The 25,790-nt window shown below is 49.8% G+C and overlaps 1 protein-coding gene across 1 annotated transcript in view; it reads right to left on the minus strand.

The window, feature by feature from the left end:
- The window catches only part of HIP1R (huntingtin interacting protein 1 related), a 291,478-nt gene that overhangs the window by 74,402 nt on the left and 191,286 nt on the right, over positions 1 to 25,790 (minus strand). The window contains exons 19-25 of the mRNA XM_075323022.1: positions 15,067 to 15,214; positions 7,516 to 7,602; positions 6,386 to 6,493; positions 6,160 to 6,296; positions 5,679 to 5,789; positions 4,530 to 4,588; positions 2,445 to 2,475 (exon numbers count right to left, since the gene is read on the minus strand). Coding sequence (XP_075179137.1) covers positions 2,445 to 2,475; positions 4,530 to 4,588; positions 5,679 to 5,789; positions 6,160 to 6,296; positions 6,386 to 6,493; positions 7,516 to 7,602; positions 15,067 to 15,214 — 681 coding nt within the window. The remainder of the gene's footprint in view (positions 1 to 2,444; positions 2,476 to 4,529; positions 4,589 to 5,678; positions 5,790 to 6,159; positions 6,297 to 6,385; positions 6,494 to 7,515; positions 7,603 to 15,066; positions 15,215 to 25,790) is intronic.

Consider the following 25,790-nt stretch of genomic DNA (forward strand, 5'->3'; position numbering starts at 1 on the left):
CGGTCATATAAACATATGAACAGTTAAGACATAGTCCTCCATGGATATTGACACAACTGTGACGCGTTTCGGCTACTGGAGTGTAGCCTTTGTCAAGTGGCTTTACTATGTGAACTGAGTCCTCTTTATACCCATACATGAAAAAGTCCTCCAAACAAACAGGTGCTGGTTCTTGCTGAAATCCTCAGAGTTAACCCATGATGGATCCACTGGCTCAAGACGTATCAACACATTACAGGTACATGGGTTCAAATAGAATATAAAAACAAAAGATAGGCACATTATATAACAGTTCTCTCATATCAAAAGACACTGCTTGAATGTTACATTATAATATTCATATAATAAAAGCTACATGAAAAATACATAGATGTATAACAATCAGAGTGACGTGAACTATTACCAAAGAGAGTGTGTCACAATATAGATGCATTGTCATAATTGCCCTGTTCCTTAGAAATGATAGAATAACATATGTAGTAAATATTCCATACCCAACGATCAATGCACAAATACAATTGAATCCAGAGAAAAAAAAAAAAAGGGAAGAAAAAAGGGAAAAAAAAAAAAATGGAGCGACAAAGAAAGTACTCGTAGCGAGTACAAATAGTTAGGTACTCGCTCAACTCTAGTCCTGACCCTCCCTGTATAGCCCTCAAGAAACCTTTTGAATCGCTCCCGCGCTGTATGCAAAGCCGACCGGTCTGGTCCAATGGGCTTTATTGCGGTGGCTCCTGTACCTCCCCTCCGTGGCCAATTGCCATCCTCCTGATGCGATTGATGTGGCTGACGCGTCCTGCATCATCAAAATAGCTGAGCTAAATCTTGCACCTGGCACAGGGACATCATCACTGTTCGCGCAGATGCACTTGCACTTCATTTCAAATGGTTCCAGTAATAAGGAGTGGGAAATGTGTGCTGACACATGCAGTTAGGCTTCAGACTCTGCATGCAGTAGGGCAGAGCAAAAAGCACCTGCGCAAACCAGCAATTTCTCTGCACGGGCAGGAGATTTCGTTCACCGATATGGATGAAGCAGGTGCATCATCCATATCAATCATATTTGGAGGATGGCAATTAGCAGTGGAGAGGAGAGGCAGGAACCGCTTAATTGATGCCTATTGGACCGGACCGGTTGGTTTTGTATGCAGCGTGGGAGCTATTTAAAAAAGGTGTTTTTGGGGCTATACAGGGGGTCAGGATACAATATATACAGCATTTTAAAATGCAGCACAGGCACAGAGTAAGGTGGTGTTATTGGCTCCTATATGAAAAAACTTGTGACCGGTTCCCTTCAGCAAGAATTCAACCATAGTTAGGTTCCCTTTAATGAATTAGACCTGTCACCAGATTTGGCGACTATAAGCTGGAGCCACTACCACTGAGCTCTTATATACAGCATTCCAGAACACTGTATATAAGAGCCCAGGATGATCTGTAGAACGTAAACATCACTTATAATCAGTGGCGTAACTAGAGTGCAATGGGCCCCGGTAAAATTTAGACCTGGGCCCCCCTCCGGACGTTGGTCAGTAGAGTTCTAAGAGAGATAGATAGATATATATCTATCTATCTATGTCCCCCAGGCTGGCCCCTACGCTGCTATCTATATATGCCCCCCATACTGCATTGAACAAATAAAGCCATCATACTCACCTACTCCAGGGTTCTCCTGGTGGCCCCAGCGCCGACGGATCAGAGCAGTCTCATCGCGCACGCAAGATATCAAAGACCCGCCGCTTTGGGGTGACGTCACCACGCTGGGACTCTGATGTCTAGCGCGTGCGCTCATGCAGCAGTGCAGGGAAATCATATTTCCCAGCACTACCGCAGATGTTAACTACATCGGCGCGCTGTATGCGGCGATATAGTTAAAAGTAGCACAGCTCCGGTTGGGCATCCTCTGAGTACGGGCCCCCCTCCCCCGGTAGCAGCACTACTGTTTGAAAGTAAAGTAACAGCTGAGAGGAGCCGGCTGTTTCTCTGAACGGCGGGCGCCGGCCGTGGGCCCCAAACCTGCCCGGTCGCAGTGGCGACCGCTGCGACCGCGGTCGTTACACCCCTGCTTATAATAGTCATCTAGGGGCGGATCCGGTCCAATGGGTGTTGCTTCTCTCCGGTCCTGTGCCTCCTCTCTGCTGCGATCTCCGCAATTCTCCTACCCTACCCAGCCCAGTATAGATGACGTGTCTTACATCATCCACACAGGCCGTCAAGGCGTTCCTGTGCAAGCACACTTTGACCTGCTCTGCTCAGAGCAGAGCAAACTATTGTGGTGCACATGTGCGTGTGGTCTTTAACCTTTCCTCATTTATATTGAGCAATACATAATTATGTTTAAATGATACATTTTTTTATTTTTTTTAATACATACTTTATGTATATACATATTAAAATAAAACCACCTCTGCATAAGATGACACTGTTCACCCTTCAATCCTTACCTTCATAAGGTCTGTACATGAATTCAAAATCCTATTCAAAAACATAAAACCAAATATATGTGATTTTTTTTGCTTTACCCACAGAATTAAATTTTTCTCAAAAAGCAGTTTACTAAATATTATTGGTTTCCACAGTTTTTTTTAAGGATCACCAAATTTGAAAGCCTAGCTCTTTGTGGAGGCCATGGCACAAGTTTACAATGTTCTGTTTACCTGAACACTAGCAAATTAGCAGTGGCAGTGCTGACTAGTGTAACAATGCTGCAATATTACAAAACAATCACTGATCTCAGGGAGACCAGCCAGAGAAAACACTGCCGGCAGCCAGCGAGGGCGCTCAACACTGTGAAATCCTAGGTGCATTGCCCCCTGGGAAGTATGCAAATCAAAAAGGTCCGTGGAGCCTCTGTTAGGAGTCTCGACACAGAAAACGGCCAGATATCCCTCCGGGAAGGACCTAGCCAAGGAGTGGCTGCCGGCAGGGTTTTCTCTGGCTGGTCTACCTGAGATCAGTGATTCTTTTGTCTTGCTGGTCTACTAGGCATTGCTCCCACCTGGCCAGAATAATACTCCACACTGATGAGGGGCAATACCCCGAAACACCTGTCTGTGGATGGATACCTGGCCTTGGTATTTCCCTTGTTATATCTTTAAACTTGTCAAAGAGCTGGATATTGACTAAAAGGGCCACTTAACATGGTGGTTATGGTGGTCTCCTAAAAAGAGCCAGTCCTTGGCTAGGTCCTTCCTGGAGGGATATCTGACCACTATCTGTGTTGAGACTCCTAACAGAGGCTCCACGGACCTTTTTGAATTGCAATGCTGCAATATTGTAAGAATATTGCATGCAAGTAAACTGAGGAAACATTGAAAAAGCTGCAGCACTTGCTTGAGCAACATTAAACAGCTGATTGATGCCCCCACCGATCTGAAGTGTGTGACATATCTTAAGGATATTAAAAATTAAGCCAAGATAAGTACCGTATTTTTCGGACTATAACACGCACCGGACCATAAGACACACCCTGGTTTTAGAGGAGGAAAATTAAATTTTAAGCAAAAAATGTGGTCATGACACATTGTAATGGGGCGAGGATCTGCTGCTGACACTGTTATGGGGGCAATGTCCCCAAATTCTCTGCTAAGGTACCCCATCCTGCTATATTGGCCCCCAATCCTGCTATATTGGCCCCCAATTATGCCATCACAGGAAAAAAACACCAAATGTTTATACTCCCCTTTCCTCGCTCCATGCAGCATTGCTCCTCCTCCTGTCTGTGGCGGCAGCAGCGCCGCTCTGTGTGGAGCCGTCACCGGCCACTTCTCTGCAGCATCGCTCATCCTCCAGTCTGCCGGTCAGCTGACCTGCGTGACTAGCGGCGTGCACAGCGATGACGTCATCGCTGTGCTCACCGCTCTCTACACAGATCAGCTGACTGGCAGACTGGAGGAGATTGCGATGCTGCACGGAAGTGGCTGGTGAGTGTACCGTACTTATTCACTGCCCCCTGCGCTGATGATGCGCGGGGGGCAGTGAATATAGCCACACATGATCACTGCATTCTACAGTTGCCAGGGGTGATCACGACCGGCTGTTAATTATGCGCGCATCCCCCGCCCATCATCCCACCCACCTTTCAGCGCTGGCTTCTGCGCTGAGAGATGATGGGCGGGAGGATGGGCGTGCATATGTAATGAGCGGGCCCACGTGGTCACGGCAGGCGCTGCTACAGCCTGCTCATGCCCCCGATGGCCCGCTCCACCGCAGCACCCTCATTCCCGGCCGCAGCCCTATATTCAGACCATAAGACGTACCCCCAACTTTCCCCCAACATTTGGGGGGAAAAAAGTGCGTCTTATAGTCCGAAAAATACGGTAGCTTATTGTGCTCTGACAGGACCAACAAGCCTGAAAGTAGTTGACAATGTTGAGTTATATTAGGCAGAGAACAGCTTCAAATAGAGTCTTATAAGTATACAATATATTATTTTACAGAGATAGTATCAGCAATGGACGATATTAAAAAGCTGTAATTCAGCTACACTGATGTTACATCATTTGTGAAGACTGAATAGTAACACAGACCTCTCATTTACTTCCAGCTTAACTCCAGAACTGTCTTTTCGAGCCTGGTTCATCATATCCTGCCAGAATATACAGGTGGTTCAGTTAAAATAGTTTATATAACAAATGAAAAGGTTACAGCCTGAAGTGTAATAGGAGATCAGTTAATGAGGGATAGTATTTTCACATAGTAATACGGAAAGGCTAGAAGTGGTGCAAATCGATTCGCAAGATCTGGACCAGTGGCCAAATCAGGAATCTAAAGTCACAGGATAAGATGCACCAATTCTAGGGAAGAAATATGCCTGTAAGTTTTTATATAAAGCTAGTACCCATCTAGCTCATACCAGTATTTAATATACTGTACACCACACAACATGCAAGTCAGACTATGTTCACACTAGTATTGTTTTTTTGTCTACAATTCAAGTAGTGACACATTACAAATTTGCCACATGACAGATACCAGCAGCCTTTAGACACAACTGGCAGATTATAGGGCCTGTTGGGTTCATTTGTTGTTTATGTCAATTGAGCCAGTGATGGCAGTGTGAATATAGCCTTTACATTAGCAGGAACAGTACAGTCATAGATTATTGTCCTGGTAAAACAGGCAACATAACTGGTAACGTGATAATACAGGAAAATGGAAAGAATCATACATTTCCCTACTTCCATTAAAATGGGTTATCCAGGACTTTGGTTATTCTTTTGTATGGGGTCAAGAACTTATAGGCAGGTAACTGCCAACTACCTGCCTTTTCTGCCCTGCTTGGATCTCTGATGGCTCAGATTGGTTACAGATCGCTCCTACCACCAATTTTCCTGCTTCTGGTTATGTTACATCATCAGAGCAGCTTCTTCTCTTCCCCTCTGTTGACATCATTCTGATCGCAGTCGGGGATCGGGCTGTCAGAGAGTCTGCTGTCAATCAGCATGACATCGGCAGTGATGCCCCCTCAACAGAGCAAAATGAAAAAGTTCAAAGGAAGCAAGAGTCACCGCTTGAGCTGGGAAGAGATCTTTACGTGTCAGACTACCTATGTGAAGTCCCATCACAAAAATAGCCATAGTCCTTGATGACCCTTTTAATGAGTTATATTTGCAGATAACACAGGGATAGAAACCATTTCAGTATATAAAGTCGATTACAGATTACATCCTCCTCACCTCAATCCTTCGCACTGCATCTTCTATGGCTGCAGATGTAGCTGCCATCTCTTTATCCACCATGTCTCCCAATTCTTCCTGCCGGATATCCAAGCTCTTTGGCCTCAACTCCTAAAACACAAAAACTGCAATTAGAAAAATCAACCTCAATTTAATGATTAACGCTAAACTTTGGTATAAATTTACAAGCGTCAATTTAAAGGGTTATTCCCATATCAGCCTTCCACTCCCCAAACCACAAGAGGCAGATATGCTAAAACAGCCAAGAGTGCATGATCTACAATGTTCCCACAGAAATTAATGGGAGTTCTGGAAGTAGTGCAGCATCAATCATAGCCAAAACCTTCGTGGTCTTTGCTTGGATGCAGTTATTTCCATCTAACACATTGACAGTTGATATGAGAAAAACCCTTTAATTGAGGTAATCTGCACCCAATTACAAGTTAACGTTCTTTGCTAGTAATCAGAATGTTATTTGTACCTCTCCCAGTCCAAGGATATCCTGTAGTGTACGTCTAACATTCGTCAGGTCAGCACCTTTCAAAGATTGCTTATCCTTCAGCTCATTCAGATACTGTAAACTCTGGCTTCCACAATCCCTGCAGCTGTCTACAAGACCTAGAACATTAAAAATCAGTGTGTTGAAGGGTATGAATATACTTATGGCATAAATGCAATCAGAAAACATCATGGAAAACTTTACTCACGATCTCCATGGTCAGGTGGTGCCAACTGAGACGTTGCACTGCCATTTACAATTGTATCGGCTGCTAAGTGTGCAAACTGTGCCAGTGCGCCAACCAGAGGAGAGGCATCTGAAGGAGAAATAGGTTTGTAACTGAAATAAGTTATCAAAGGGGTATGTGACTACAGACTTGTGAATCCTCACATCGCAGTGCCAGGAGCGACGGGTGCATGACTGCAAGTATGTGATTTGAATACATACTATCATGTGCCAACTAGATGGGCTCAGCCTCGCTCACTGTACAAGTAGTCACCTAACCAACCGCTCCGGATGCTGGAGAACTCTCACAGAGCGTATATATTTTTTTACATTTTTCACATTCTACTAATAACAGCAGTGGCTATGGAAGAAATGTTAAAAATTCCAAAAAGTGGAAGATCATGTAGTAATAAATAGTGTGCAATTAGTCTGAATTTATAAAAAAAATAAAAAAAAATAAAAAATATCTCCTTGATCAGTGGTCCCCAACCTTTCTTACCTCGAGAGCCACGTTCAGCAGGAGCCCTCCCACTTATACCATACAGAAACAAAGAGCCCTACAGTCTCAATCTAATGGAAAACAAATTTTACGCACCAGAAGCGTACCAAATCTTTATGCCTTCCTCCCTTATACGCAATGTACCCAAAATCCCCCGCTTACTACCTTTCGGTAGTACCTCTTTAAGGGCTCACTCACACCACCGTATACATCTGATGAGTGCTATCCGATTTTATCAAACACTCAGACCAGTACTAATGCCCGATTTTTTTTCAGACAATTTGTCCATGGAAAAAATCATAGCATGCTGAGATATCACTCTCAAATCAGATGCCAATCACTTATTCAGGTCTATGGGTGCATTGAAGACATCAGATTGCACTCTGTTGACATTGAGTGCGGCGCCACGTCCGCAGACTTCCACATCCAGGTGAGGGCTGCTCATAAAAGTCACCACCTGGAGACTGGCTCTTCATAGCCATTTGCTAGACCTTGTGCTAATACATAGGCTCACATGTGGCTCCTCAACCACAGGTTGGGAACTCCTATTCTTGATTAGAAAAAAAAAAAAATTAAATTAGGATTAGAGAATGTAGAAATAGACCAGCACTCACCAGTCATGTTCTGTACGTACTTAGAATGTCCATTTACTAGGGATGATAAAGAGTCTATCGCAATCTTTGCTCGAGTTACAAGGTAATCTGTAAGAAAAAAAACGTTCAAATCCTTGGGGAAAACTCACATTACTGTAAACTTATGACTCCGTTACTACAAAAAGTCCTTGTAGATATAATCTAAACACAGGAAAATGATGGCAGGAATTAAAATTACAATAAAAATGTGGTAAAAGAAATGGTGACTATTTTGTGAACATGTTGTAGAGTAAAATATCAGTGGCATCAACCACTTTGCCTGATTTATTGAGGTGTTTTGCCAGTTTTCTGAAGTAAAAATGTATTAAAAAGCCGTAAAAAAGGGAATTTTGTTTACTTACCGTAAATTCCTTTTCTTCTAGCTCCTATTGGGAGACCCAGACAATTGGGTGTATAGCTTCTGCCTCTGGAGGCCACACAAAGTACTACACTTTAAAAAGTGTAACCCCTCCCCTCTGCCTATACACCCTCCCGTGGACCACGGGCTCCTCAGTTTTGGTGCAAAAGCAGGAAGGAGAAAACTTATAAATTGGTCTAGGGTAAATTCAATCCGAAGGATGTTCGGAGAACTGAAGACCATGAACCATAAGAACAATTCAACATGAACAACATGTGTCCACAAAAGAACAACTAGCCCAAAGGGCACAGGGGCGGGTGCTGGGTCTCCCAATAGGAGCTAGAAGAAAAGGAATTTACGGTAAGTAAACAAAATTCCCTTCTTCTTTGTCGCTCCATTGGGAGACCCAGACAATTGGGACGTCCAAGAGCAGTCCCTGGGTGGGTAAAAGAATACCTCAATCGAAAGAGCCGAAAAACGGCCCCCTCTTACAGGTGGGCAACCGCCGCCTGAAGGACTCGCCTACCTAGACTGGCGTCAGCCGACGCATAGGTATGCACTTGATAGTGCTTCGTGAAAGTGTGCAGACTAGACCACGTAGCTGCCTGACACACCTGCTGAGCCGTCGCCCGGTGCCGCAAAGCCCAGGACGCACCTACAGCTCTGGTAGAATGGGCTTTCAACCCAGAAGGAAGTGGAAGCCCAGAAGAACGGTAGGCCTCGAGAATCGGTTCCTTGATCCACCGAGCCAAGGTTGACTTGGAGGCCTGAGAGCCCTTACGCTGGCCAGCGACAAGGACAAAGAGCGCATCTGAACGGCGCAGGGGCGCCGTGCGAGACACGTAGAACCGGAGTGCTCTCACTAGATCCAAAGAGTGCAAATCCTTTTCACACTGGTGAATTGGATTAGGGCAAAAGGAAGGCAAGGAGATATCCTGATTTAGATGAAAAGGGGATACCACCTTAGGGAGAAATTCTGGGACCGGACGGAGAACTACCTTATCCTGGTGAAAAACCAGGAAGGGAGCTTTGCATGACAGCGCTGCAAGCTCAGACACTCTCCGAAGAGACGTGACTGCCACTTGGAAGGCCACCTTCTGCGAAAGACGGGAGAGAGAGACATCCCGCAGTGGCTCAAAAGCCGGCTTTTGAAGAGCCGTCAGGACCCTGTTAAGGTCCCAAGGTTCCAACGGACGTTTGTAAGGTGGAACTATGTGGCAGACCCCCTGCAGGAACGTGCGGACATGCGGAAGCCTGGCTAGACGCTTTTGAAAAAACACGGAGAGCGCCGACACTTGGCCCTTGAGAGAGCCGAGGGACAAACCCTTGTCCACTCCAGATTGAAGGAATGAAAGGAATGTGGGTAAGGCAAACGGCCATGGAGAAAAACCGTTAGCAGTGCACCAGGACAGGAAGATTTGCCAAGACCTATAATAGATCTTGGCGGACGTTGGCTTCCTGGCCTGTCTCATGGTGGCAATGACATCCTGAGATAACCCTGAAGACGCTAGGAGCCAGGACTCAATGGCCACACAGTCAGGTTGAGGGCCACAGAATTCAGATGGAAAAACGGACCTTGTGACAGCAAGTCTGGGCGGTCTGGAAGTGCCCACGGTTGACCCACCGTGAGATGCCACAGATCCGGATACCACGACCGCCTCGGCCAGTTTGGAGCGACGAGAATGGCGCGACGGCAGTCGGACCTGATCTTGCGTAGTACTCTGGGCAGCATTGCCAGAGGGAGAAACGCATACGGCAGTCGGAACTGTGACCAATCCTGCACTAATGCGTCCGCCGCCAGAGCTCTGTGATCCTGAGACCGTGCCATGAAGGCCGGGACCTTGTTGTTGTGCCGTGACGCCATGAGATCGACGTCCGGCGTTCCCCAGCGGCGACAGATCTCCCGAAACACGTCTGGGTGAAGAGACCATTCCCCCGCGTCCATGCCCTGACGACTGAGAAAATCTGCTTCCCAGTTTTCTACGCCCGGGATGTGAACTGCGGAGATGGTGGAGCCTGTGTCTTTCACCCACTGCAGAATCCGCCGGACTTCCTGGAAGGCCAGACGACTGCGAGTGCCGCCTTGGTGATTGATGTAGGCGACGGCAGTGGCGTTGTCCGACTGGATTCGGATCTGCCTACCCTCCAGCCACCGATGGAAAGCCAATAGGGCTAGATATACTGCCCTTATCTCCAGAATATTGATCTGAAGGGACGATTCTGTCGGAGTCCAGGTTCCTTGAGCCCTGTGGTGGAGAAAAACCGCTCCCCAACCTGACAGGCTCGCGTCCGTGGTGACCACAGCCCAGGTTGGGGGTAGGAATGATCTTCCTCCCGACAGAGATGTGGGAAGGAGCCACCACTGAAGTGATGTTTTGGTCGCGAGGGAAAGAGAGACGTTCTTGTCGAGGGAAGCCGCACTCTTGTCCCATTTGCGGAGAATATCCCATTGGAGCGGCCGTAGATGAAATTGTGCAAACGGCACTGCCTCCATAGCTGCCACCATCTTCCCCAGGAAGTGCATGAGGCGCCTTAAGGGGTGTGATTGACTCCGAAGAAGTGATTGCACCCCTGTCTGCAGAGAAAGCTGTTTGTCCCGCGGTAGCTTGACTAACGCTGGCTGTGTGTGAAACTCCATCCCAAGGTAAGTCAGTGATTGGGTTGGTGTCAACTTGGATTTCGGGAAGTTGATGATCCACCCGAACTGCTGGAGAGTCGCCAGAGCGACGGTAAGGCTTTGTTGACACGCCACCCGAGAAGGGGCCCTGACTAGGAGATCGTCCAAGTAGGGGATCACCGAGTGGCCCTGAGAGTGTAGGACCGCCACGACGGATGCCATGACTTTGGTGAAAACCCGTGGGGCTGTCGCCAGGCCGAAGGGCAATGCGACGAACTGGAGGTGTTCGTCCCCGATGGCGAAACGCAGGAAGCGTTGATATTCGGGTGCGATCGGCACATGGAGATAAGCATCCTTGATGTCGATCGATGCCAGGAAGTCTCCTTGTGACAACGAGGCGATGACTGAACGGAGAGATTCCATCCGAAACCGTCTGGTTCTCACATGTCTGTTGAGTAGCTTGAGGTCCAGAACGGGACGGAATGACCCGTCCTTTTTGGGCACTACGAACAAGTTGGAGTAAAAGCCGCGACCACGTTCCTGAGGGGGAACGGGGATCACAACACCTTCTGACTTCAGAGCGTCCACTGCCTGAAAAAGTGCCTCGGCCTGAGCGGGGGGCGGGGAGGTTCTGAAGAAACGAGCCGCAGGACGTGAGCTGAACTCTATCCTGTAACCCTGAGACAGAATGTCTCTCACCCATCGGTCTTGAACGTGTGGCCACCAGGCGTCTCCAAAGCGGGAGAGCCTGCCACCAACAGAGGATGCGGCTAGGGGAGGCTGAGAGTCATGAGGAGGCCGTCTTGGAGGCAGTGCCTCCTGCGGCCTTTTGGGGGCGTGACTTGGACCGCCACGCATAGGAGTTCCTCTGGCCTTTCTCCAGCCTGTTGGACGAGGAGGATTGTGGCTTGGCGGAAAGACGAAAGGACCGAAACCTTGATTGTATTTTTCGTTGCGGAGGCTTCTTAGGTCTGGACTGGGGTAAGGAGGAGTCCTTTCCCTTGGATTCCTTAATAATCTCATCCAATCGTTCGCCAAATAAACGGTCGCCAGCAAAAGGCAGACCAGTTAAGAACCTTTTGGAAGCAGAGTCTGCTTTCCATTCGCGCAGCCACATGGCCCTGCGGACTGCCACGGAGTTAGCGGATGCTACAGCCGTCCGGCTAGCGGAGTCCAGGACTGCGTTCATGGCGTAGGACGAAAAGGCAGATGCCTGGGAAGTCAAAGACGAAACATGCGGAGCAGAATTCCGTGTGACAGCGTTAATCTCAGCCAGACAAGCCGAGATCGCTTGGAGAGCCCACACAGCGGCAAAGGCCGGGGCGAAAGACGCGCCCGTGGCCTCATAGATGGACTTCACCAAGAGCTCTGTCTGTCAGTGGCATCCTTCAGGGATGAGCCATCTGCAACAGACACAACGGATCTAGCAGCCAATTTGGAGACTGGCGGATCCACCTTGGGAGAGTGAGACCAGCCCTTAACAACTTCAGATGGAAAGGGATAACGCGTGTCAGTATGCCGTTTAGCAAAGCGCTTGTCCGGGACCGCCCTGGGCTTCTGGACAGCATCCCTGAAGTTAGAGTGATCAAAAAACGTATTTCGCGTACGCTTGGGGAACCGAAACTGGTGTTTCTCCTGCTGAGAAGCAGACTCCTCCACAGGAGGAGGCGGGGGAGAAAGATCCAACACCTGGTTGATGGATGAGATAAGATCATTTACTAAGGCATCCCCCTCAGGTGTATCAAGGTTAAGGGCGAAGTCAGGGTCAGAGCCCTGAGCTCCCACATACGCCTCGTCTTCCTGAGAGTCCTCCAAGCAGCGTGAGGAAGACGGGGAAGAGCCCCAGCGAGACCGCTTTGCCGGTCTGGGACTGCGGTCCGGGCAGGAGTCCTCCGCCTGAGACCTAGGGGCCAACCTGGGAGCGCGCTGCGGCGCGGACCGAAAGGGGCCTGGAGGAGACAAGCTAACAGGAACCGGGGCCTGTGAAGGGTCCGGTCTGGATTGCAATGCCTCCAGGAGCCTAGCAGACCATTTGTCCATAGACTGTGCCATGGATTGAGAAAGGGACTGAGAGAGTTTCTCAGCAAAAGAGGCCAACCCCTGTGACTCTGTCCCTGCATGCTCAGGGGGAGCAGGGGGGTCTACCTGAGCCGAGGGGCCCACCAGTGCCCGAGGCTCCGGCTGAGCAAGCGTGGCAGGAGTCGAACACTGCTCACAGTGAGGGTACGTGGATCCCGCAGGCAACATAGCCCCACAAGAGGTACAGGCCGCGAAAAAAACCTGTGTCTTAGCAGTTTTGCTCCTTGTGGACGACATGCTGTTGTCTCCTAGGAGAGTGACCAACTGAGGGTATATAGGGACCAAGGTATACGGACTGACCGAACAGATATATATATCTATTGTATATATATATATATATCTATTGTATATATATATATATATCTATTGTATAAATATATTATAATATATATATATATATATATATATATATATATATATATATATATATATATATATATATATATATATATATATATATATATATATATATATATAATACATATATATATATGTGTATCTATACCGGCACCCCAGGGGGGCCAGCACCGGGTGACCGGTGTGGCTTACCGACCGCTAACGAGCGGAGTGTGTCCTCCAGATTCCCTGCCTTGGATCCCCCGGAGCTGCTGAGCTGTTCACTGAGAAGCATCCACCGGCAGAATGCCAGAAAATGGCCGCCGGAGCTCTCAGGGGAGGAGTGGAGCCGAGGTCGGCGCCAGCCAAGAGCGGGAATCTGGGGTCCCCACAGTGGTCAGTGAGGGGGGAGGAAGACATGCAGGATGCTCCAGCCCTCACATCCGACGTCATGCCGGAGAACCCGCCCTTACCCCTGACAGGCAGGCCCGGGGGCGGGATTTTTGCGACTAGGCCGCGGTGAAGCCGGGGACTAAATTTGAGGCCGCGCCCGACAAGTAGGCACGGTCGGCGCGGAAGTCCACCGGCCTCCTTAGTTTTAAAACTACCGCGGCTCCCGGGAAGAAGGTGCGCTCTCTGTACTATCCCCGACAGGGATACAGAGTACCTTTAAGTTGCAGGGCCCGGTCCCTGGGGTTGAAGAGGCTCTGGTCCGGCAGGTTCCCTCAGGGGCTGCGGATGGAGCATGGTCCCAGCAAATGGAAGACCGCTCAGGATCCCACTTCTCCCAGAGCCGCTAAGGGATGGTGAAGGAGACGGCATGTGGCTCCAGCCTCTGTACCCGCAATGGGTACCTCAACCTTAACAACACCGCCGACATAGTGGGGTGAGAAGGGAACATGCCGGGGACCCCGTGGGGGTCCTCTTTTCTTCCAACCGACATAACCAAGTATGAGAATGCATGAGTGGATGTGTGCCTCCTTCCACACAAAGCATAAAACTGAGGAGCCCGTGGTCCACGGGAGGGTGTATAGGCAGAGGGGAGGGGTTACACTTTTTAAAGTGTAGTACTTTGTGTGGCCTCCAGAGGCAGAAGCTATACACCCAATTGTCTGGGTCTCCCAATGGAGCGACAAAGAAAAAAAAAATGTATGCAACTTGGATGTTGTACAAAAAAAATAAATAAATAAGAAATTGTGAGTGTCAGCGGTTTTTTTTTTTTTTTTTTAACACAAGTCCCAGGCAGCTTTGTCAAAATAGGTAGAATATTAGAGAGATGGGGCATGGCTGTGCCCGCTTGTATACTTCATGAACAATTATGCCATTCATGTGGATTACACCCCTGCCGAAGGTGCATGGCACTTGTAAGAAGTTATGTAATTAGGTGCATCTTACTACTGCATCATCAAGACTGTCATGCACATAGCCCATCCATGTCCAGTTCACTAGTCCTGCTCTGCCCCATCTATTTTAGGCGAGTCTTTAAAACTAGGAAGCATCCTGATGGAATACACATTGTCACAGTGGGATGACTTCTAGCATTTTTTTTTTTATCAAAAGGGCATTAATGGAGAATATTTTCTACGTGCACTACAGTTCACATACTGCTGTGTACTTGCGCCTTACGGCTTCATTCTAGATTTTGTTTACAGCCAAAGTGAATAAATTCCTCTGTTACATCTATATTAACAGGTGTGATAGTACTCGTTTCTGGTAAGGGCTTATTCACACATCAGTATTTTCAGCGTTTGTATGCCAAAACCAGGAGTGGAATTTGCAGAAAAAAACTAAAAATGAAACATTGACTTTTTTTGCATACACATACTGATGAAATAGTGATGTGCGAATAAAGCCTCACACTTAGGACATAGTCAAGTGAGGTTTAGTTTTTTTTTTTTTTTTCAACTGAATACTGTAAACCAGGCTTTACAGCACTTGATTAATAGGCTGACATATAAAGGTAGTAGAATACCAAATTATGTGACAGTAACCTAAATGTATATATTCATACAAATATACATTTCTCTTCTACACTTGTTTCTGAATATAATAATTTAATAAGTAGGATTTGATTCTTTAATAATTGGTCCTAAAACGTAATGATTTAATAAACAGACTATAGTGTGATGTGGAAGAACCATACCTGGTGAGCTGGTGCAGCGGATGTGTAGAGGATCATCAAGCTTGGCCACAGCATCCTGGATGATATTTTCTGCCTCCCTCACTGTTCCCTGGATTATGTTAAACTGGTCCTCCAACATCTTCTGGTATAGTTTATGCTCATCTGCAGTCTAAGAAAACACGAAAGGTTTTGTTCAAACACCACATTTGTGCAATTAATAAACATCATTATATAAGCAAATATGAGCTATGATTAGAGTATCACAGAGAACCTGTCACCAGGTTTTTCTTTTATGAGCTGAAGCCACCACACCAGTGAGTCCTTATACACAGCATTCCAGAATACTTTATATAAATGCTCAGGCCGCTCTGTGTAATGTAAAAAAAAAAACAACAAAAAGAAGGGAATTTTGTTTACTTACCGTAAATTCCTTTTCTTCTAGCTCCTATTGGGAGACCCAGACAATTGGGTGTATAGCTACTGCCTCCGGAGGCCACACAAAGTATTACACTTTAAAAAGTGTAACCCCTCCCCTCTGCCTATACACCCCCCCGTGCATCACGGGCTCCTCAGTTTTGGTGCAAAAGCAGAAAGGAGGAAACTTATAAATTGGTCTAAGGTAAAATCAATCCGAAGGATGTTCGGAGAACTGAAAACCATGAACCAAAATAACAATTCAACATGAACAACATGTGTACACAAAAGAACAACAGCCCGAAGGGAACAGGGGCGGGTGCTGGGTCTCCCAATAGGAGCTAGAAGAAAAGGAATTTACGGTAAGTAAACAAAATTCCCTTCTTCTTTGTCGCTCCATTGGGAGACCCAGACAATTGGGACGTCCAAAAGCAGTCCCTGGGTGGGTAAAAGAATACCCCGATAAAAAGAGCCGACAACGGCCCTCCTCTTACAGGTGGGCAACCGCCGCCTGAAGGACTCGCCTACCTAGACTGGCATCCGCCGAAGCATAGGTATGCACCTGATAGTGTTTCGTGAAAGTGTGCAGACTAGACCAGGTAGCCGCCTAACACGCCTGCTGAGCCGTAGCCCGGTGTCTCAATGCCCAAGACGCCCCAACGGCTCTGGTAGAATGGGCTTTCAGCCCTGAAGGAATTGGAAGCCCAGAAGAACGGTAGGCTTCAACAATCGGTTCCTTGATCCACCGAGCCAAGGTTGACTTGGAAGCCTGCAACCCCTTACGCTGGCCAGCGACAAGAACAAAGAGCGCATCAGAACGGCGCAGTGGCGCCGTGCGAGACACTTAGATCCGGATTGCTCTCACTAGATCTAACAAATGCAAATCCTTTTCACATTGGTGAATTGGATGAGGGCAAAATGAAGGTAAGGAGATCTCCTGATTGAGATGAAAAGGGGACACTACCTTAGGGAGAAAGTCCGGGACCGGACGCAGAACCACCTTATCCTGGTGAAATACCAGGAAGGGGGCTTTGCATGACAGCGCTGCAAGCTCTGACACTCTTCGGAGTGATGTAACTGCCACTAGAAATGCCACCTTCTGCGAAAGACGTGATAGAGAGACATCTCGCAGCGGCTCAAAAGGTGGTCTCTGAAGAGCCCGTAGAACCCTGTTAAGATCCCAGGGTTCCAGCGGCCGCTTGTAAGGTGGGACTATGTGGCAAACTCCCTGCAGGAACGTGCGGACCTGCGGAAGCCTGGCTAGACGCTTTTGAAAAAACACGAAAGCGCCGATACTTGTCCCTTGAGAGAGCCGAGAGACAAACCCTTGTCCATTCCGGATTGCAGGAAGGAAGAAACGTGGGTAAGGCAAACGGCCAGGGGGTAAACCCCTTATCAGGGCACCAGGCTAAGAAGATCCTCCAAGCCCTGTGATAGATCTTGGCTGACCTTGGTTTCCTGGCCTGTCTCATAGTGGCAATGACCTCTTGAGATAACCCTGAGGACGCTAGGAGCCAGGACTCAATGGCCACACAGTCAGGTTGAGGGCCGCAGAATTCAGATGGAAAAAATGGCCCTTGAGACAGCAAGTCTGGTCGGCCTGGGAGCGCCCACGGTTGACCCACCGTGAGGTGCCACAGGTCCGGGTACCACGACCTCCTCGGCCAGTCTGGAGCGACGAGGATGGCGTGGCGGCAGCCGGACCTGATCTTGCGCAACACTTTGGGCAGAATTGCCAGAGGAACGCCTTTAGGGCTAGATACACTGCCCTTATCTCCAGAGCATTGATCTGAAGGGAGGACTCTGTCGGAGTCCAGGTTCCCTGAGCCTTGTGGTGGAGAAAAACCGCTCCTCACCCTGACAGACTCGCGTCCGTCGTGACCACAGCCCAGGATGGGGGCAGGAAAGATTTTCCCTTCGACAGAGAAGTGGGAAGAAGCCACCACTGAAGAGAGGTCTTGGCTGCTAGAGAAAGAGACGTTCCTGTCTAAGGATGTCGATCTCTTGTCCCATTTGCGGAGAATGTCCCATTGGAGTGGACGCAGATGAAACTGCGCAAAGGGAACTGCGTCCATTGCTGCCACCATCTTCCCCAGGAAGTGCATGAGGCGCCTCAAGGGGTGTGACTGGGCCCGAAGGAGAGATTGCCCCCCTGTTTGCAGCGAACGCTGTTTGTCCAGCGGTAGCTTGACTATCGCTGAGAGAGTATGAAACTCCATCCCGAGGTAAGTCAGTGATTGGGTCGGAGTCAATTTTGACTTTGGGAAATTGATGATCCACCCGAACCTCTGGAGAGTCTCCAGAGCAACGGTCAGACTGTGTTGACATGCCACCCGGGAGGGTGCCTTGACTAGGAGATCGTCTAAGTACGGGATCACCGAGTGGCCCTGAGAGTGTAGGACTGCCACAACGGATGCCATGACCTTGGTGAAGACCCGTGGGGCTGTCGCCAGGCCGAAAGGCAGTGCCACAACTGAAGGTGTTCGTCCAATGGCGAAACGCAGGAAGCGCTGATGCTCTGGAGCGATCGGCCCATGGAGATAGGCATCCCTGATGTCGATTGATGCTAGGAAGTCTCCTTGAGACCTCGAAGCGATGACAGAGCGGAGGGATTCCATGAGAAACCGCCTGGTTCTCACATGTCTGTTGAGCAAATTGAGGTCCAAAACGGGGCGGAATGAACCGTCCTTTTTTGGCACCACGAACAGGTTGGAGTAAAATCGCGACCACGTTCCTGAAGGGGAAAGGGGAACACAACTCCTTCTGTCTTCAGAGTGTCCACCGCCTGAAAAAGTGCAACGGTTCGCTCGGGGGGCGGAGATGTTCTGAAAAAAACGAGTCGGAGGACGAGAGCTGAACTCTATCCTGTAACCGTGAGACAGAATGTCCCTCACCCATCGGTCTTGGACATGTGGCCACCAGGCGTCGCAAAAGCGGGAGAGCCTGCCACCGACCGAGGATGCGGTTTGGGGAGGCCGAAAGTCATGAGGAGGCCGCCTTGGAGACGGTGCCTCTGGCGGTCTTTGGACGTGACTTAGACCGCCATGCAGAAGAGTTTCTCTGGCTCTTCTATGGCCTGTTGAACGAGGAGGATTGGGATCTGGCTGAGGGCCGAAGGACCGAACCTCGCTAGAATTTTTCGTTGCTGAGGTCTCTTTGGTTTGGGCTGGGGTAAGGACGAGTCCTTTCCCTTGGATTGCTTAATAAATTCATCCAATTGCTCGCCAAACAATCGGTCGCCAGAAAAAGGCAAACCGGTCAAGAACTTCTTGGAAGCAGAGTCTGCCTTCCATTCGCGTAGCCACCTGGCCCTGCGGACTGCCACCGAATTGGCGGATGCTACCGCTGTACGGCTAGCCGAGTCCAGGACAGCATTCATGGCGTAGGATGAAAATACCGACGCCTGAGAAGTCAAAGACGCTACTTGCGGAGCAGAGGTACGGGTGACCGCATTAATCTCAGACAGACAAGCTGAGATAGCCTGGAGTGCCCACACTGCTGCAAAGGTTGGGGCAAAGGACGCGCCTATGGCTTCATAGATGGATTTCAATAGGAGCTCTATCTGCCTGTCCGTGGCATCCTTGAGCGATGAACCGTCAGCCACTGCTACTACGGATCTAGCCGCCAGTCTAGAGACTGGAGGATCCACCTTGAGACATTGAGCCCAACCCTTAACTACGTTAGAGGGGAAGGGGTAACGTGTGTCATTAAGGCGTTTAATAAAGCGCTTGTCCGGGAAAGCCCTGTGCTTCTGGACAGCATCTCTGAAGTTAGAGTGATCGAAGAAAGCACTCCGAGTACGTTTGGGAAACCTAAACTGGTGCTTCTCCTGCTGTGAGGCCGACTCCTCTATAGGTGGAGTTGGGGGAGAAAGATCTAGCACCTGGTTGATGGACGCTATAAGGTCATTTACTATGGCGTCCCCTTCAGGTGTATCAAGATTGAGAGCAACGTCAGGGTCAGAGTCCTGGGCTGCGACCTCCGCCTCATCCTCTAGAGAGTCCTCAAGCTGAGACCCCGAACAGTGTGATGAAGTCGGGGAAGATTCTAAGCGAGCCCGCTTAGCCGGTCTGGGACTGCGGTCCGTGCCGGAGTCCTCCACGTAATAACACGAGGCCACCCCAGGAGCACGCTTCGTCGCAGACCGAGAGGGGCCTGGGGGCGATCCCGCAGTGCCCGGGGCCTGTGTAAGGGCCGGTCTGGACTGCAAGGCTTCTAGTATCTTAGCAGACCATTTGTCCATAGACTGAGACATGGATTGTGAAAGTGACAGAGTTTCTCAGCTAAAAACTGCAAACTCTGTCCCTGCCACCTGGACAGGGGAAGCCGGCGATTCTACCTGGGCCGAGGGTCCCACCAGTGCCCCAGGCTCCGGCTGAACGAGTGCCACCGGGCCCGAGCATTGCTCACAGTGAGGGTAGGTGTAACCTGCAGGTAGCATAGCCGCACAAGAGGTACAGGTTGCAAAATAACCCTGTGTCTTGGCACCCTTGCTCCTTGTGAACGACATGCTGTTGTCTCCCAGGAGAGTGATCACTGAGGGATATATAGCCACAAGCTAACAGTACAGCCGAACCGAGAAAATGTATACAAATATATATATATATATATATATATATATATATATATATATATATATATATATATATATATATATATATATATATATATATATATATATACAGTTCGGCACTCTAGGGGGACCAGCACCGGGTGACCGGTGTGGCTTCCCAACCGCTCAAGCGGTGTGTGGTCATCAGATTCCCTGCCTCGGGTGTCCCAGGGCTGCAGCCAGAAGTCCTCCACCGGCAGAATGTGCTTAAAAACATGGCTGTCGGCGTTCACAGGGGAGGAGGGAGCCATGGGCGTAACTACAAAAGTGCGGGAATCTGGTGCCCCAGAGTGATTAGTGAGGGGGGGGGAGGACAACTAAGTGTGCTCCAGCCCTCACTGTCAGCGTCAGACCGACCGTCCCGCCCTTACCCCTGACTGGCAGGCCCGGGGGCGGGAGTTTAAGGCACTAGGCCGCAAAAGCCGGGGACTAAAGTTAAAACCGCGGCCGGCAATCAGGCGCGGTCGGCGCGGTAGTCCCGGTCTCATACCAACACCGCAGTCGCTGCAGCGTCTGAGGCCAAAGTGCTCCATGCACCGTCCCCAAGGGGACACAGAGTACCTGTAGATGCAGGGCCCTGTCCCTGATGATACTCAGTCTCCTGTCCGTCAGAATCCCACAGGGGCTGCGGAGGGAGCCCGGTCCCAGTGCCTGGATGACCGGATAGGATCCCACTTCTCCCAGAGCCCCTAAGGGATGGGGAAGGAAAGAAGGGAATTTTGTTACTTACCGTAAATTCCTTTTCTTCTAGCTCCTATTGGGAGACCCAGACGATTGGGGTGTATAGCTACTGCCTCCGGAGGCCACACAAAGCATTACACTAAAAAGTGTAAGGCCCCTCCCCTTCTGGCTATACACCCCCAGTGGGATCACTGGCTCACCAGTTTTAGTGCAAAAGCAAGAAGGAGGAAAGCCAATAACTTGGTTAAACAAATTCACTCCGAGTAACATCGGAGAACTGAAAAACCGTTCAACATGAACAACATGTGTACCCGAAAAAACCCAAAAATCCCGAAGGACAACAGGGCGGGTGCTGGGTCTCCCAATAGGAGCTAGAAGAAAAGGAATTTACGGTAAGTAACAAAGAAGGGAATTTTGTTACTTACCGTAAATTCCTTTTCTTCTAGCTCTTATTGGGAGACCCAGACGATTGGGGTATAGCTACTGCCCTCCGGAGGCCACACAAAGCACTACACTAAAAAGTGCAAGGCCCCTCCCCTTCTGGCTATACCCCCCCGTGGTATCACGGGTACTCCAGTTTTAGTGCCAAAGCAAGAAGGAGGAAGCCAATAACTGGTTTAAACAAATTAACTCCGAGAAACATCGGAGAACTGAAAAACCGTTCAACATGAACAACATGTGTACCCGCAAACAACAAAAAAATCCCGAAGGACAACAGGGCGGGTGCTGGGTCTCCCAATAAGAGCTAGAAGAAAAGGAATTTACGGTAAGTAACAAAATTCCCTTCTTCTTCAGCGCTCTATTGGGAGACCCAGACGATTGGGACGTCCAAAAGCTGTCCCTGGGTGGGTAAAGAAATACCTCATGTTAGAGCTGCAAAAAACAGCCCTCCCCTACGGGGATGTCACTGCCGCCTGCAGGACTCTTCTACCTAAGCTGGCATCCGCCGAAGCATAGGTATGCACCTGATAATGCTTGGTGAAAGTGTGCAGACTGGACCAGGTTGCTGCCTGGCACACCTGTTGAGCCGAAGCCTGGTGTCGTAATGCCCAGGACGCACCCACAGCTCTGGTTGAGTGGGCTTTTAGCCCTGACGGAACCGGAAGCCCCGCAGAGCGGTAGGCCTCTAGAATTGGTTCTTTGATCCATCGAGCCAGGGTGGCTTTAGAAGCCTGCAACCCCTTGCGCGGACCAGCGACAAGGACAAAAAGTGCATCGGAACGGCGTATGGGCGCCGTTCGGGAAATGTAGATTCTGAGTGCTCTCACCAGATCTAGCAAACGTAAGTCCTTTTCATACCGGTGAACCGGATGAGGGTAAAAGGAAGGCAAGGATATATCCTGATTAAGATGAAACGAGGATACGACCTTAGGGAGAAACTCCGGAATGGGGCGCAGCACTACCTTGTCCTGGTGGAACACCAGGAAAGGAGCCTTGGATGACAAAGCTGCCAGCTCAGACACTCGCCGAAGCGATGTGATCGCGACAAGAAACGCCACTTTCTGTGACAGGCGAGAAAAGGAAACGTCCTTTAGAGGCTCGAAGGGCGGCTTTTGCAGAGCAACAAGTACTCTGTTCAGATCCCATGGATCTAACGGCCGCTTGTACGGGGGCACAATATGACAGACCCCCTGTAGGAACGTGCGCACCTTAGGAAGACGTGCTAGACGCTTCTGAAAAAACACAGACAGTGCCGAGACTTGCCCTTTAAGGGAACTGAGCGACAAGCCCTTTTCCAACCCCGATTGCAGGAAGGAAAGAAAGGTGGGCAATGCAAATGGCCAAGGGGATACTCTCTGTGCAGAGCACCAAGATAAGAAAATCTTCCACGTCCTGTGGTAGATCTTAGCAGACGTTGACTTCCTAGCTTGTCTCATTGTGGCTACGACTCCTTGAGATAATCCTGCAGACGCTAGGATCCAGGACTCAATGGCCACACAGTCAGGTTCAGGGCCGCAGAATTCTGATGGAAAAACGGCCCTTGGGACAGTAAGTCTGGTCGGTCTGGCAGTGACCACGGTCGACCGACCGTGAGATGCGACAGATCCGGATACCACGATCTCCTCGGCCAGTCTGGGGCGACGAGTATGACGCGGCTGCAATCGGATCTGATCTTGCGTAACACTCTGGGCAAGAGTGCCAGAGGTGGAAAGACGTATGGGAGCCGGAACTGCGACCAATCTTGAACCAATGCGTCTGCCGCCAGAGCTCTTTGATCGCGCGACCTCGCCATGAATGCCGGGACCTTGTTGTTGTGCCGGGACGCCATTAGGTCGACGTCCGGCACTCCCCATCGGCGACAGATTTCCTGAAACACGTCCGGGTGAAGGGACCATTCCCCTGCGTCCATGCCCTGGCGACTGAGGAAGTCTGCTTCCCAGTTTTCTACGCCGGGGATGTGAACTGCGGATATGGTGGAGGCCGTGGCTTCCACCCACATCAGAATCCGCCGGACTTCCTGGAAGGCTTGCCGACTGCGTGTCCCCCCTTGGTGGTTGATGTATGCCACCGCTGTGGAGTTGTCCGACTGAATTCGGATCTGCCTTCCTTCCAGCCACTGCTGGAAGGCTAGTAGGGCAAGATACACTGCTCTGATTTCCAGAACATTGATCTGAAGGGTGGACTCCTGCGGAGTCCACGTCCCCTGAGCCCTGTGGTGGAGAAACACTGCTCCCCACCCTGACAGACTCGCATCTGTCGTGACCACTGCCCAGGATGGGGGCAGGAAGGATCTTCCCTGAGACAATGAGGTGGGAAGGAGCCACCATTGTAGAGAGTCCTTGGCCGTCTGGGAAAGAGAGACTTTCCTGTCCAGGGACGTTGACTTCCCGTCCCATTGGCGGAGAATGTCCCATTGAAGTGGGCGCAGATGAAACTGCGCAAAGGGAACTGCTTCCATGGCTGCCACCATCTTCCCGAGGAAGTGCATGAGGCGCCGTAAGGGGTGCGACTGGCCCTGAAGGAGGGATTGCACCCCTGTCTGTAGTGACCGCTGCTTGTTCAGCGGAAGCTTCACTCTCGCTGCTCGAGTATGGAACTCCATGCCAAGATACGTTAGTGACTGTGTCGGAGACAGATTCGACTTTGGAAAGTTGATGATCCATCCGAACGTCTGTAGAGTCTCCAGTGTAGCATGTAGACTGAGTTGGCATGCCTCTTGAGAGGGTGCCTTGACAAGTAGATCGTCTAGGTAAGGGATCACCGAGTGTCCCTGAGAGTGCAAGACTGCTACCACTGCCGCCATGACCTTGGTGAAAACCCGTGGGGCTGTCGCCAGACCGAATGGCAGAGCTACGAACTGAAGATGTTCGTTTCCTATCACAAAACGTAGAAAACGTTGATGTTCTGTAGCAATTGGCACGTGGAGATAAGCATCTTTGATGTCTATTGAGGCAAGGAAGTCTCCTTGAGACATTGAGGCCACGACAGAGCGGAGGGTTTCCATCCGGAACCGCCTGGCGTGCACATGTTTGTTGAGCAGCTTTAGATCCAGAACAGGACGGAACGAGCCGTCCTTTTTTGGAACCACAAAGAGATTGGAGTAAAACCCTCGCCCTTGTTCCTGAGGCGGTACAGGGACCACTACTCCTTCCGCTCTTAGGGAGTCCACCGCCTGCAGCAGGGCATCTGCTCGGTCTGGATGTGGGGAGGTTCTGAAGAACCGAGCTGGAGGACGAGAACTGAACTCGATTCTGTACCCGCGAGACAAAATGTCTGTCACCCACCGGTCTTTGACCTGTGACATCCAAATGACGGAAAAGCGGGAGAGCCTGCCCCCGACCGGAGATGCGGAGGGGGGGAGCTGGAAGTCATGAGGTAGCCGCTTTGGAAGCGGATCCTCCATTTGCTTTCTTGGGGCGCGCGTGAGCCCGCCAGGAATCTGAGCTTCTTTGCGTCCTCTGAGTCCCTTTGGACGAGGAGAATTGTGTCTTGCCCGAACCTCGAAAGGACTGAAACCTCTGCTGCCACTTTTTCTGCTGAGGTTTGCTTGTTCTGGGCTGGGGTAAAGAAGAGTCTTTACCCTTGGACTGTTTAATGATGTCAGCCAATGGTTCGCCAAACAGTCTATCTCTAGATAAAGGCAGGCTGGTTAAACATTTTTTGGAACCAGCATCTGCTTTCCAGTCCTTTAACCACAAGGCTCTGCGCAAAACTACCGAATTGGCAGACGCCATTGAGGTGCGGCTGGTAGATTCTAGGACCGCATTGATAGCGTAAGACGCAAACGCGGACATCTGCGAGGTAAGGGACGCCACTTGCGGCACCGCTGGATGTAAGATAGCATCCACTTTTGCTAAACCAGCTGAAATAGCTTGGAGTGCCCATACGGCTGCGAATGCTGGAGCAAACGACGCGCCGATAGCTTCATAGACAGATTTTAACCAGAGGTCCATCTGTCTGTCATTGGCATCCTTAAGTGAAGCGCCATCCTCCACTGCAACTATGGATCTAGCTGCAAGTTTGGAAATCGGGGGGTCAACTTTTGGACACTGGGTCCAGCGCTTGACCACATCAGGGGGGAAAGGAAAACGTGTATCCTTAGAACGTTTAGAGAAACGCCTTTCTGGATGAGCGTCGTGTTTCTGGATTGACTCTCTGAAGTCAGAGTGATCCAAGAAAGCATTTAATTTACGCTTGGGATAGAGGAAACGAAACTTCTCCTGCTCTGCAGCTGCCTCCTCTGCTGAAGGGGCTGGGGGAGAAATATCTAACAGTCTATTGATGGCTGAGATAAGATCGTTTACCATGGCGTCCCCATCCGGGGTATCCAGATTGAGAGGGGTTCCAGGATAAGACTCCTGATCACTCTCATCAGACGCATCACAGGGAGACTGATTGCGCTGAGACCCTGAGCAGTGTGATGACGTTGAGGGTCTTTCCCAGCGAGCTCGCTTAGGGTGGCTGGGGCTATCATCTGAGTCATAATACTCAGCCTGTGAAGCCGGGGACCCCCTTGCAGTCTGGATTAAATCCAACTGAGGGGGATTAGAGGACAGAGACCTCGCCGTGTCCATAGACTGAGCCCCAGGCATGGATT

The sequence above is a fragment of the Anomaloglossus baeobatrachus genome, chromosome 1 (assembly GCF_048569485.1).
Source record: "Anomaloglossus baeobatrachus isolate aAnoBae1 chromosome 1, aAnoBae1.hap1, whole genome shotgun sequence".
Taxonomy (NCBI): domain Eukaryota; kingdom Metazoa; phylum Chordata; class Amphibia; order Anura; family Aromobatidae; genus Anomaloglossus; species Anomaloglossus baeobatrachus.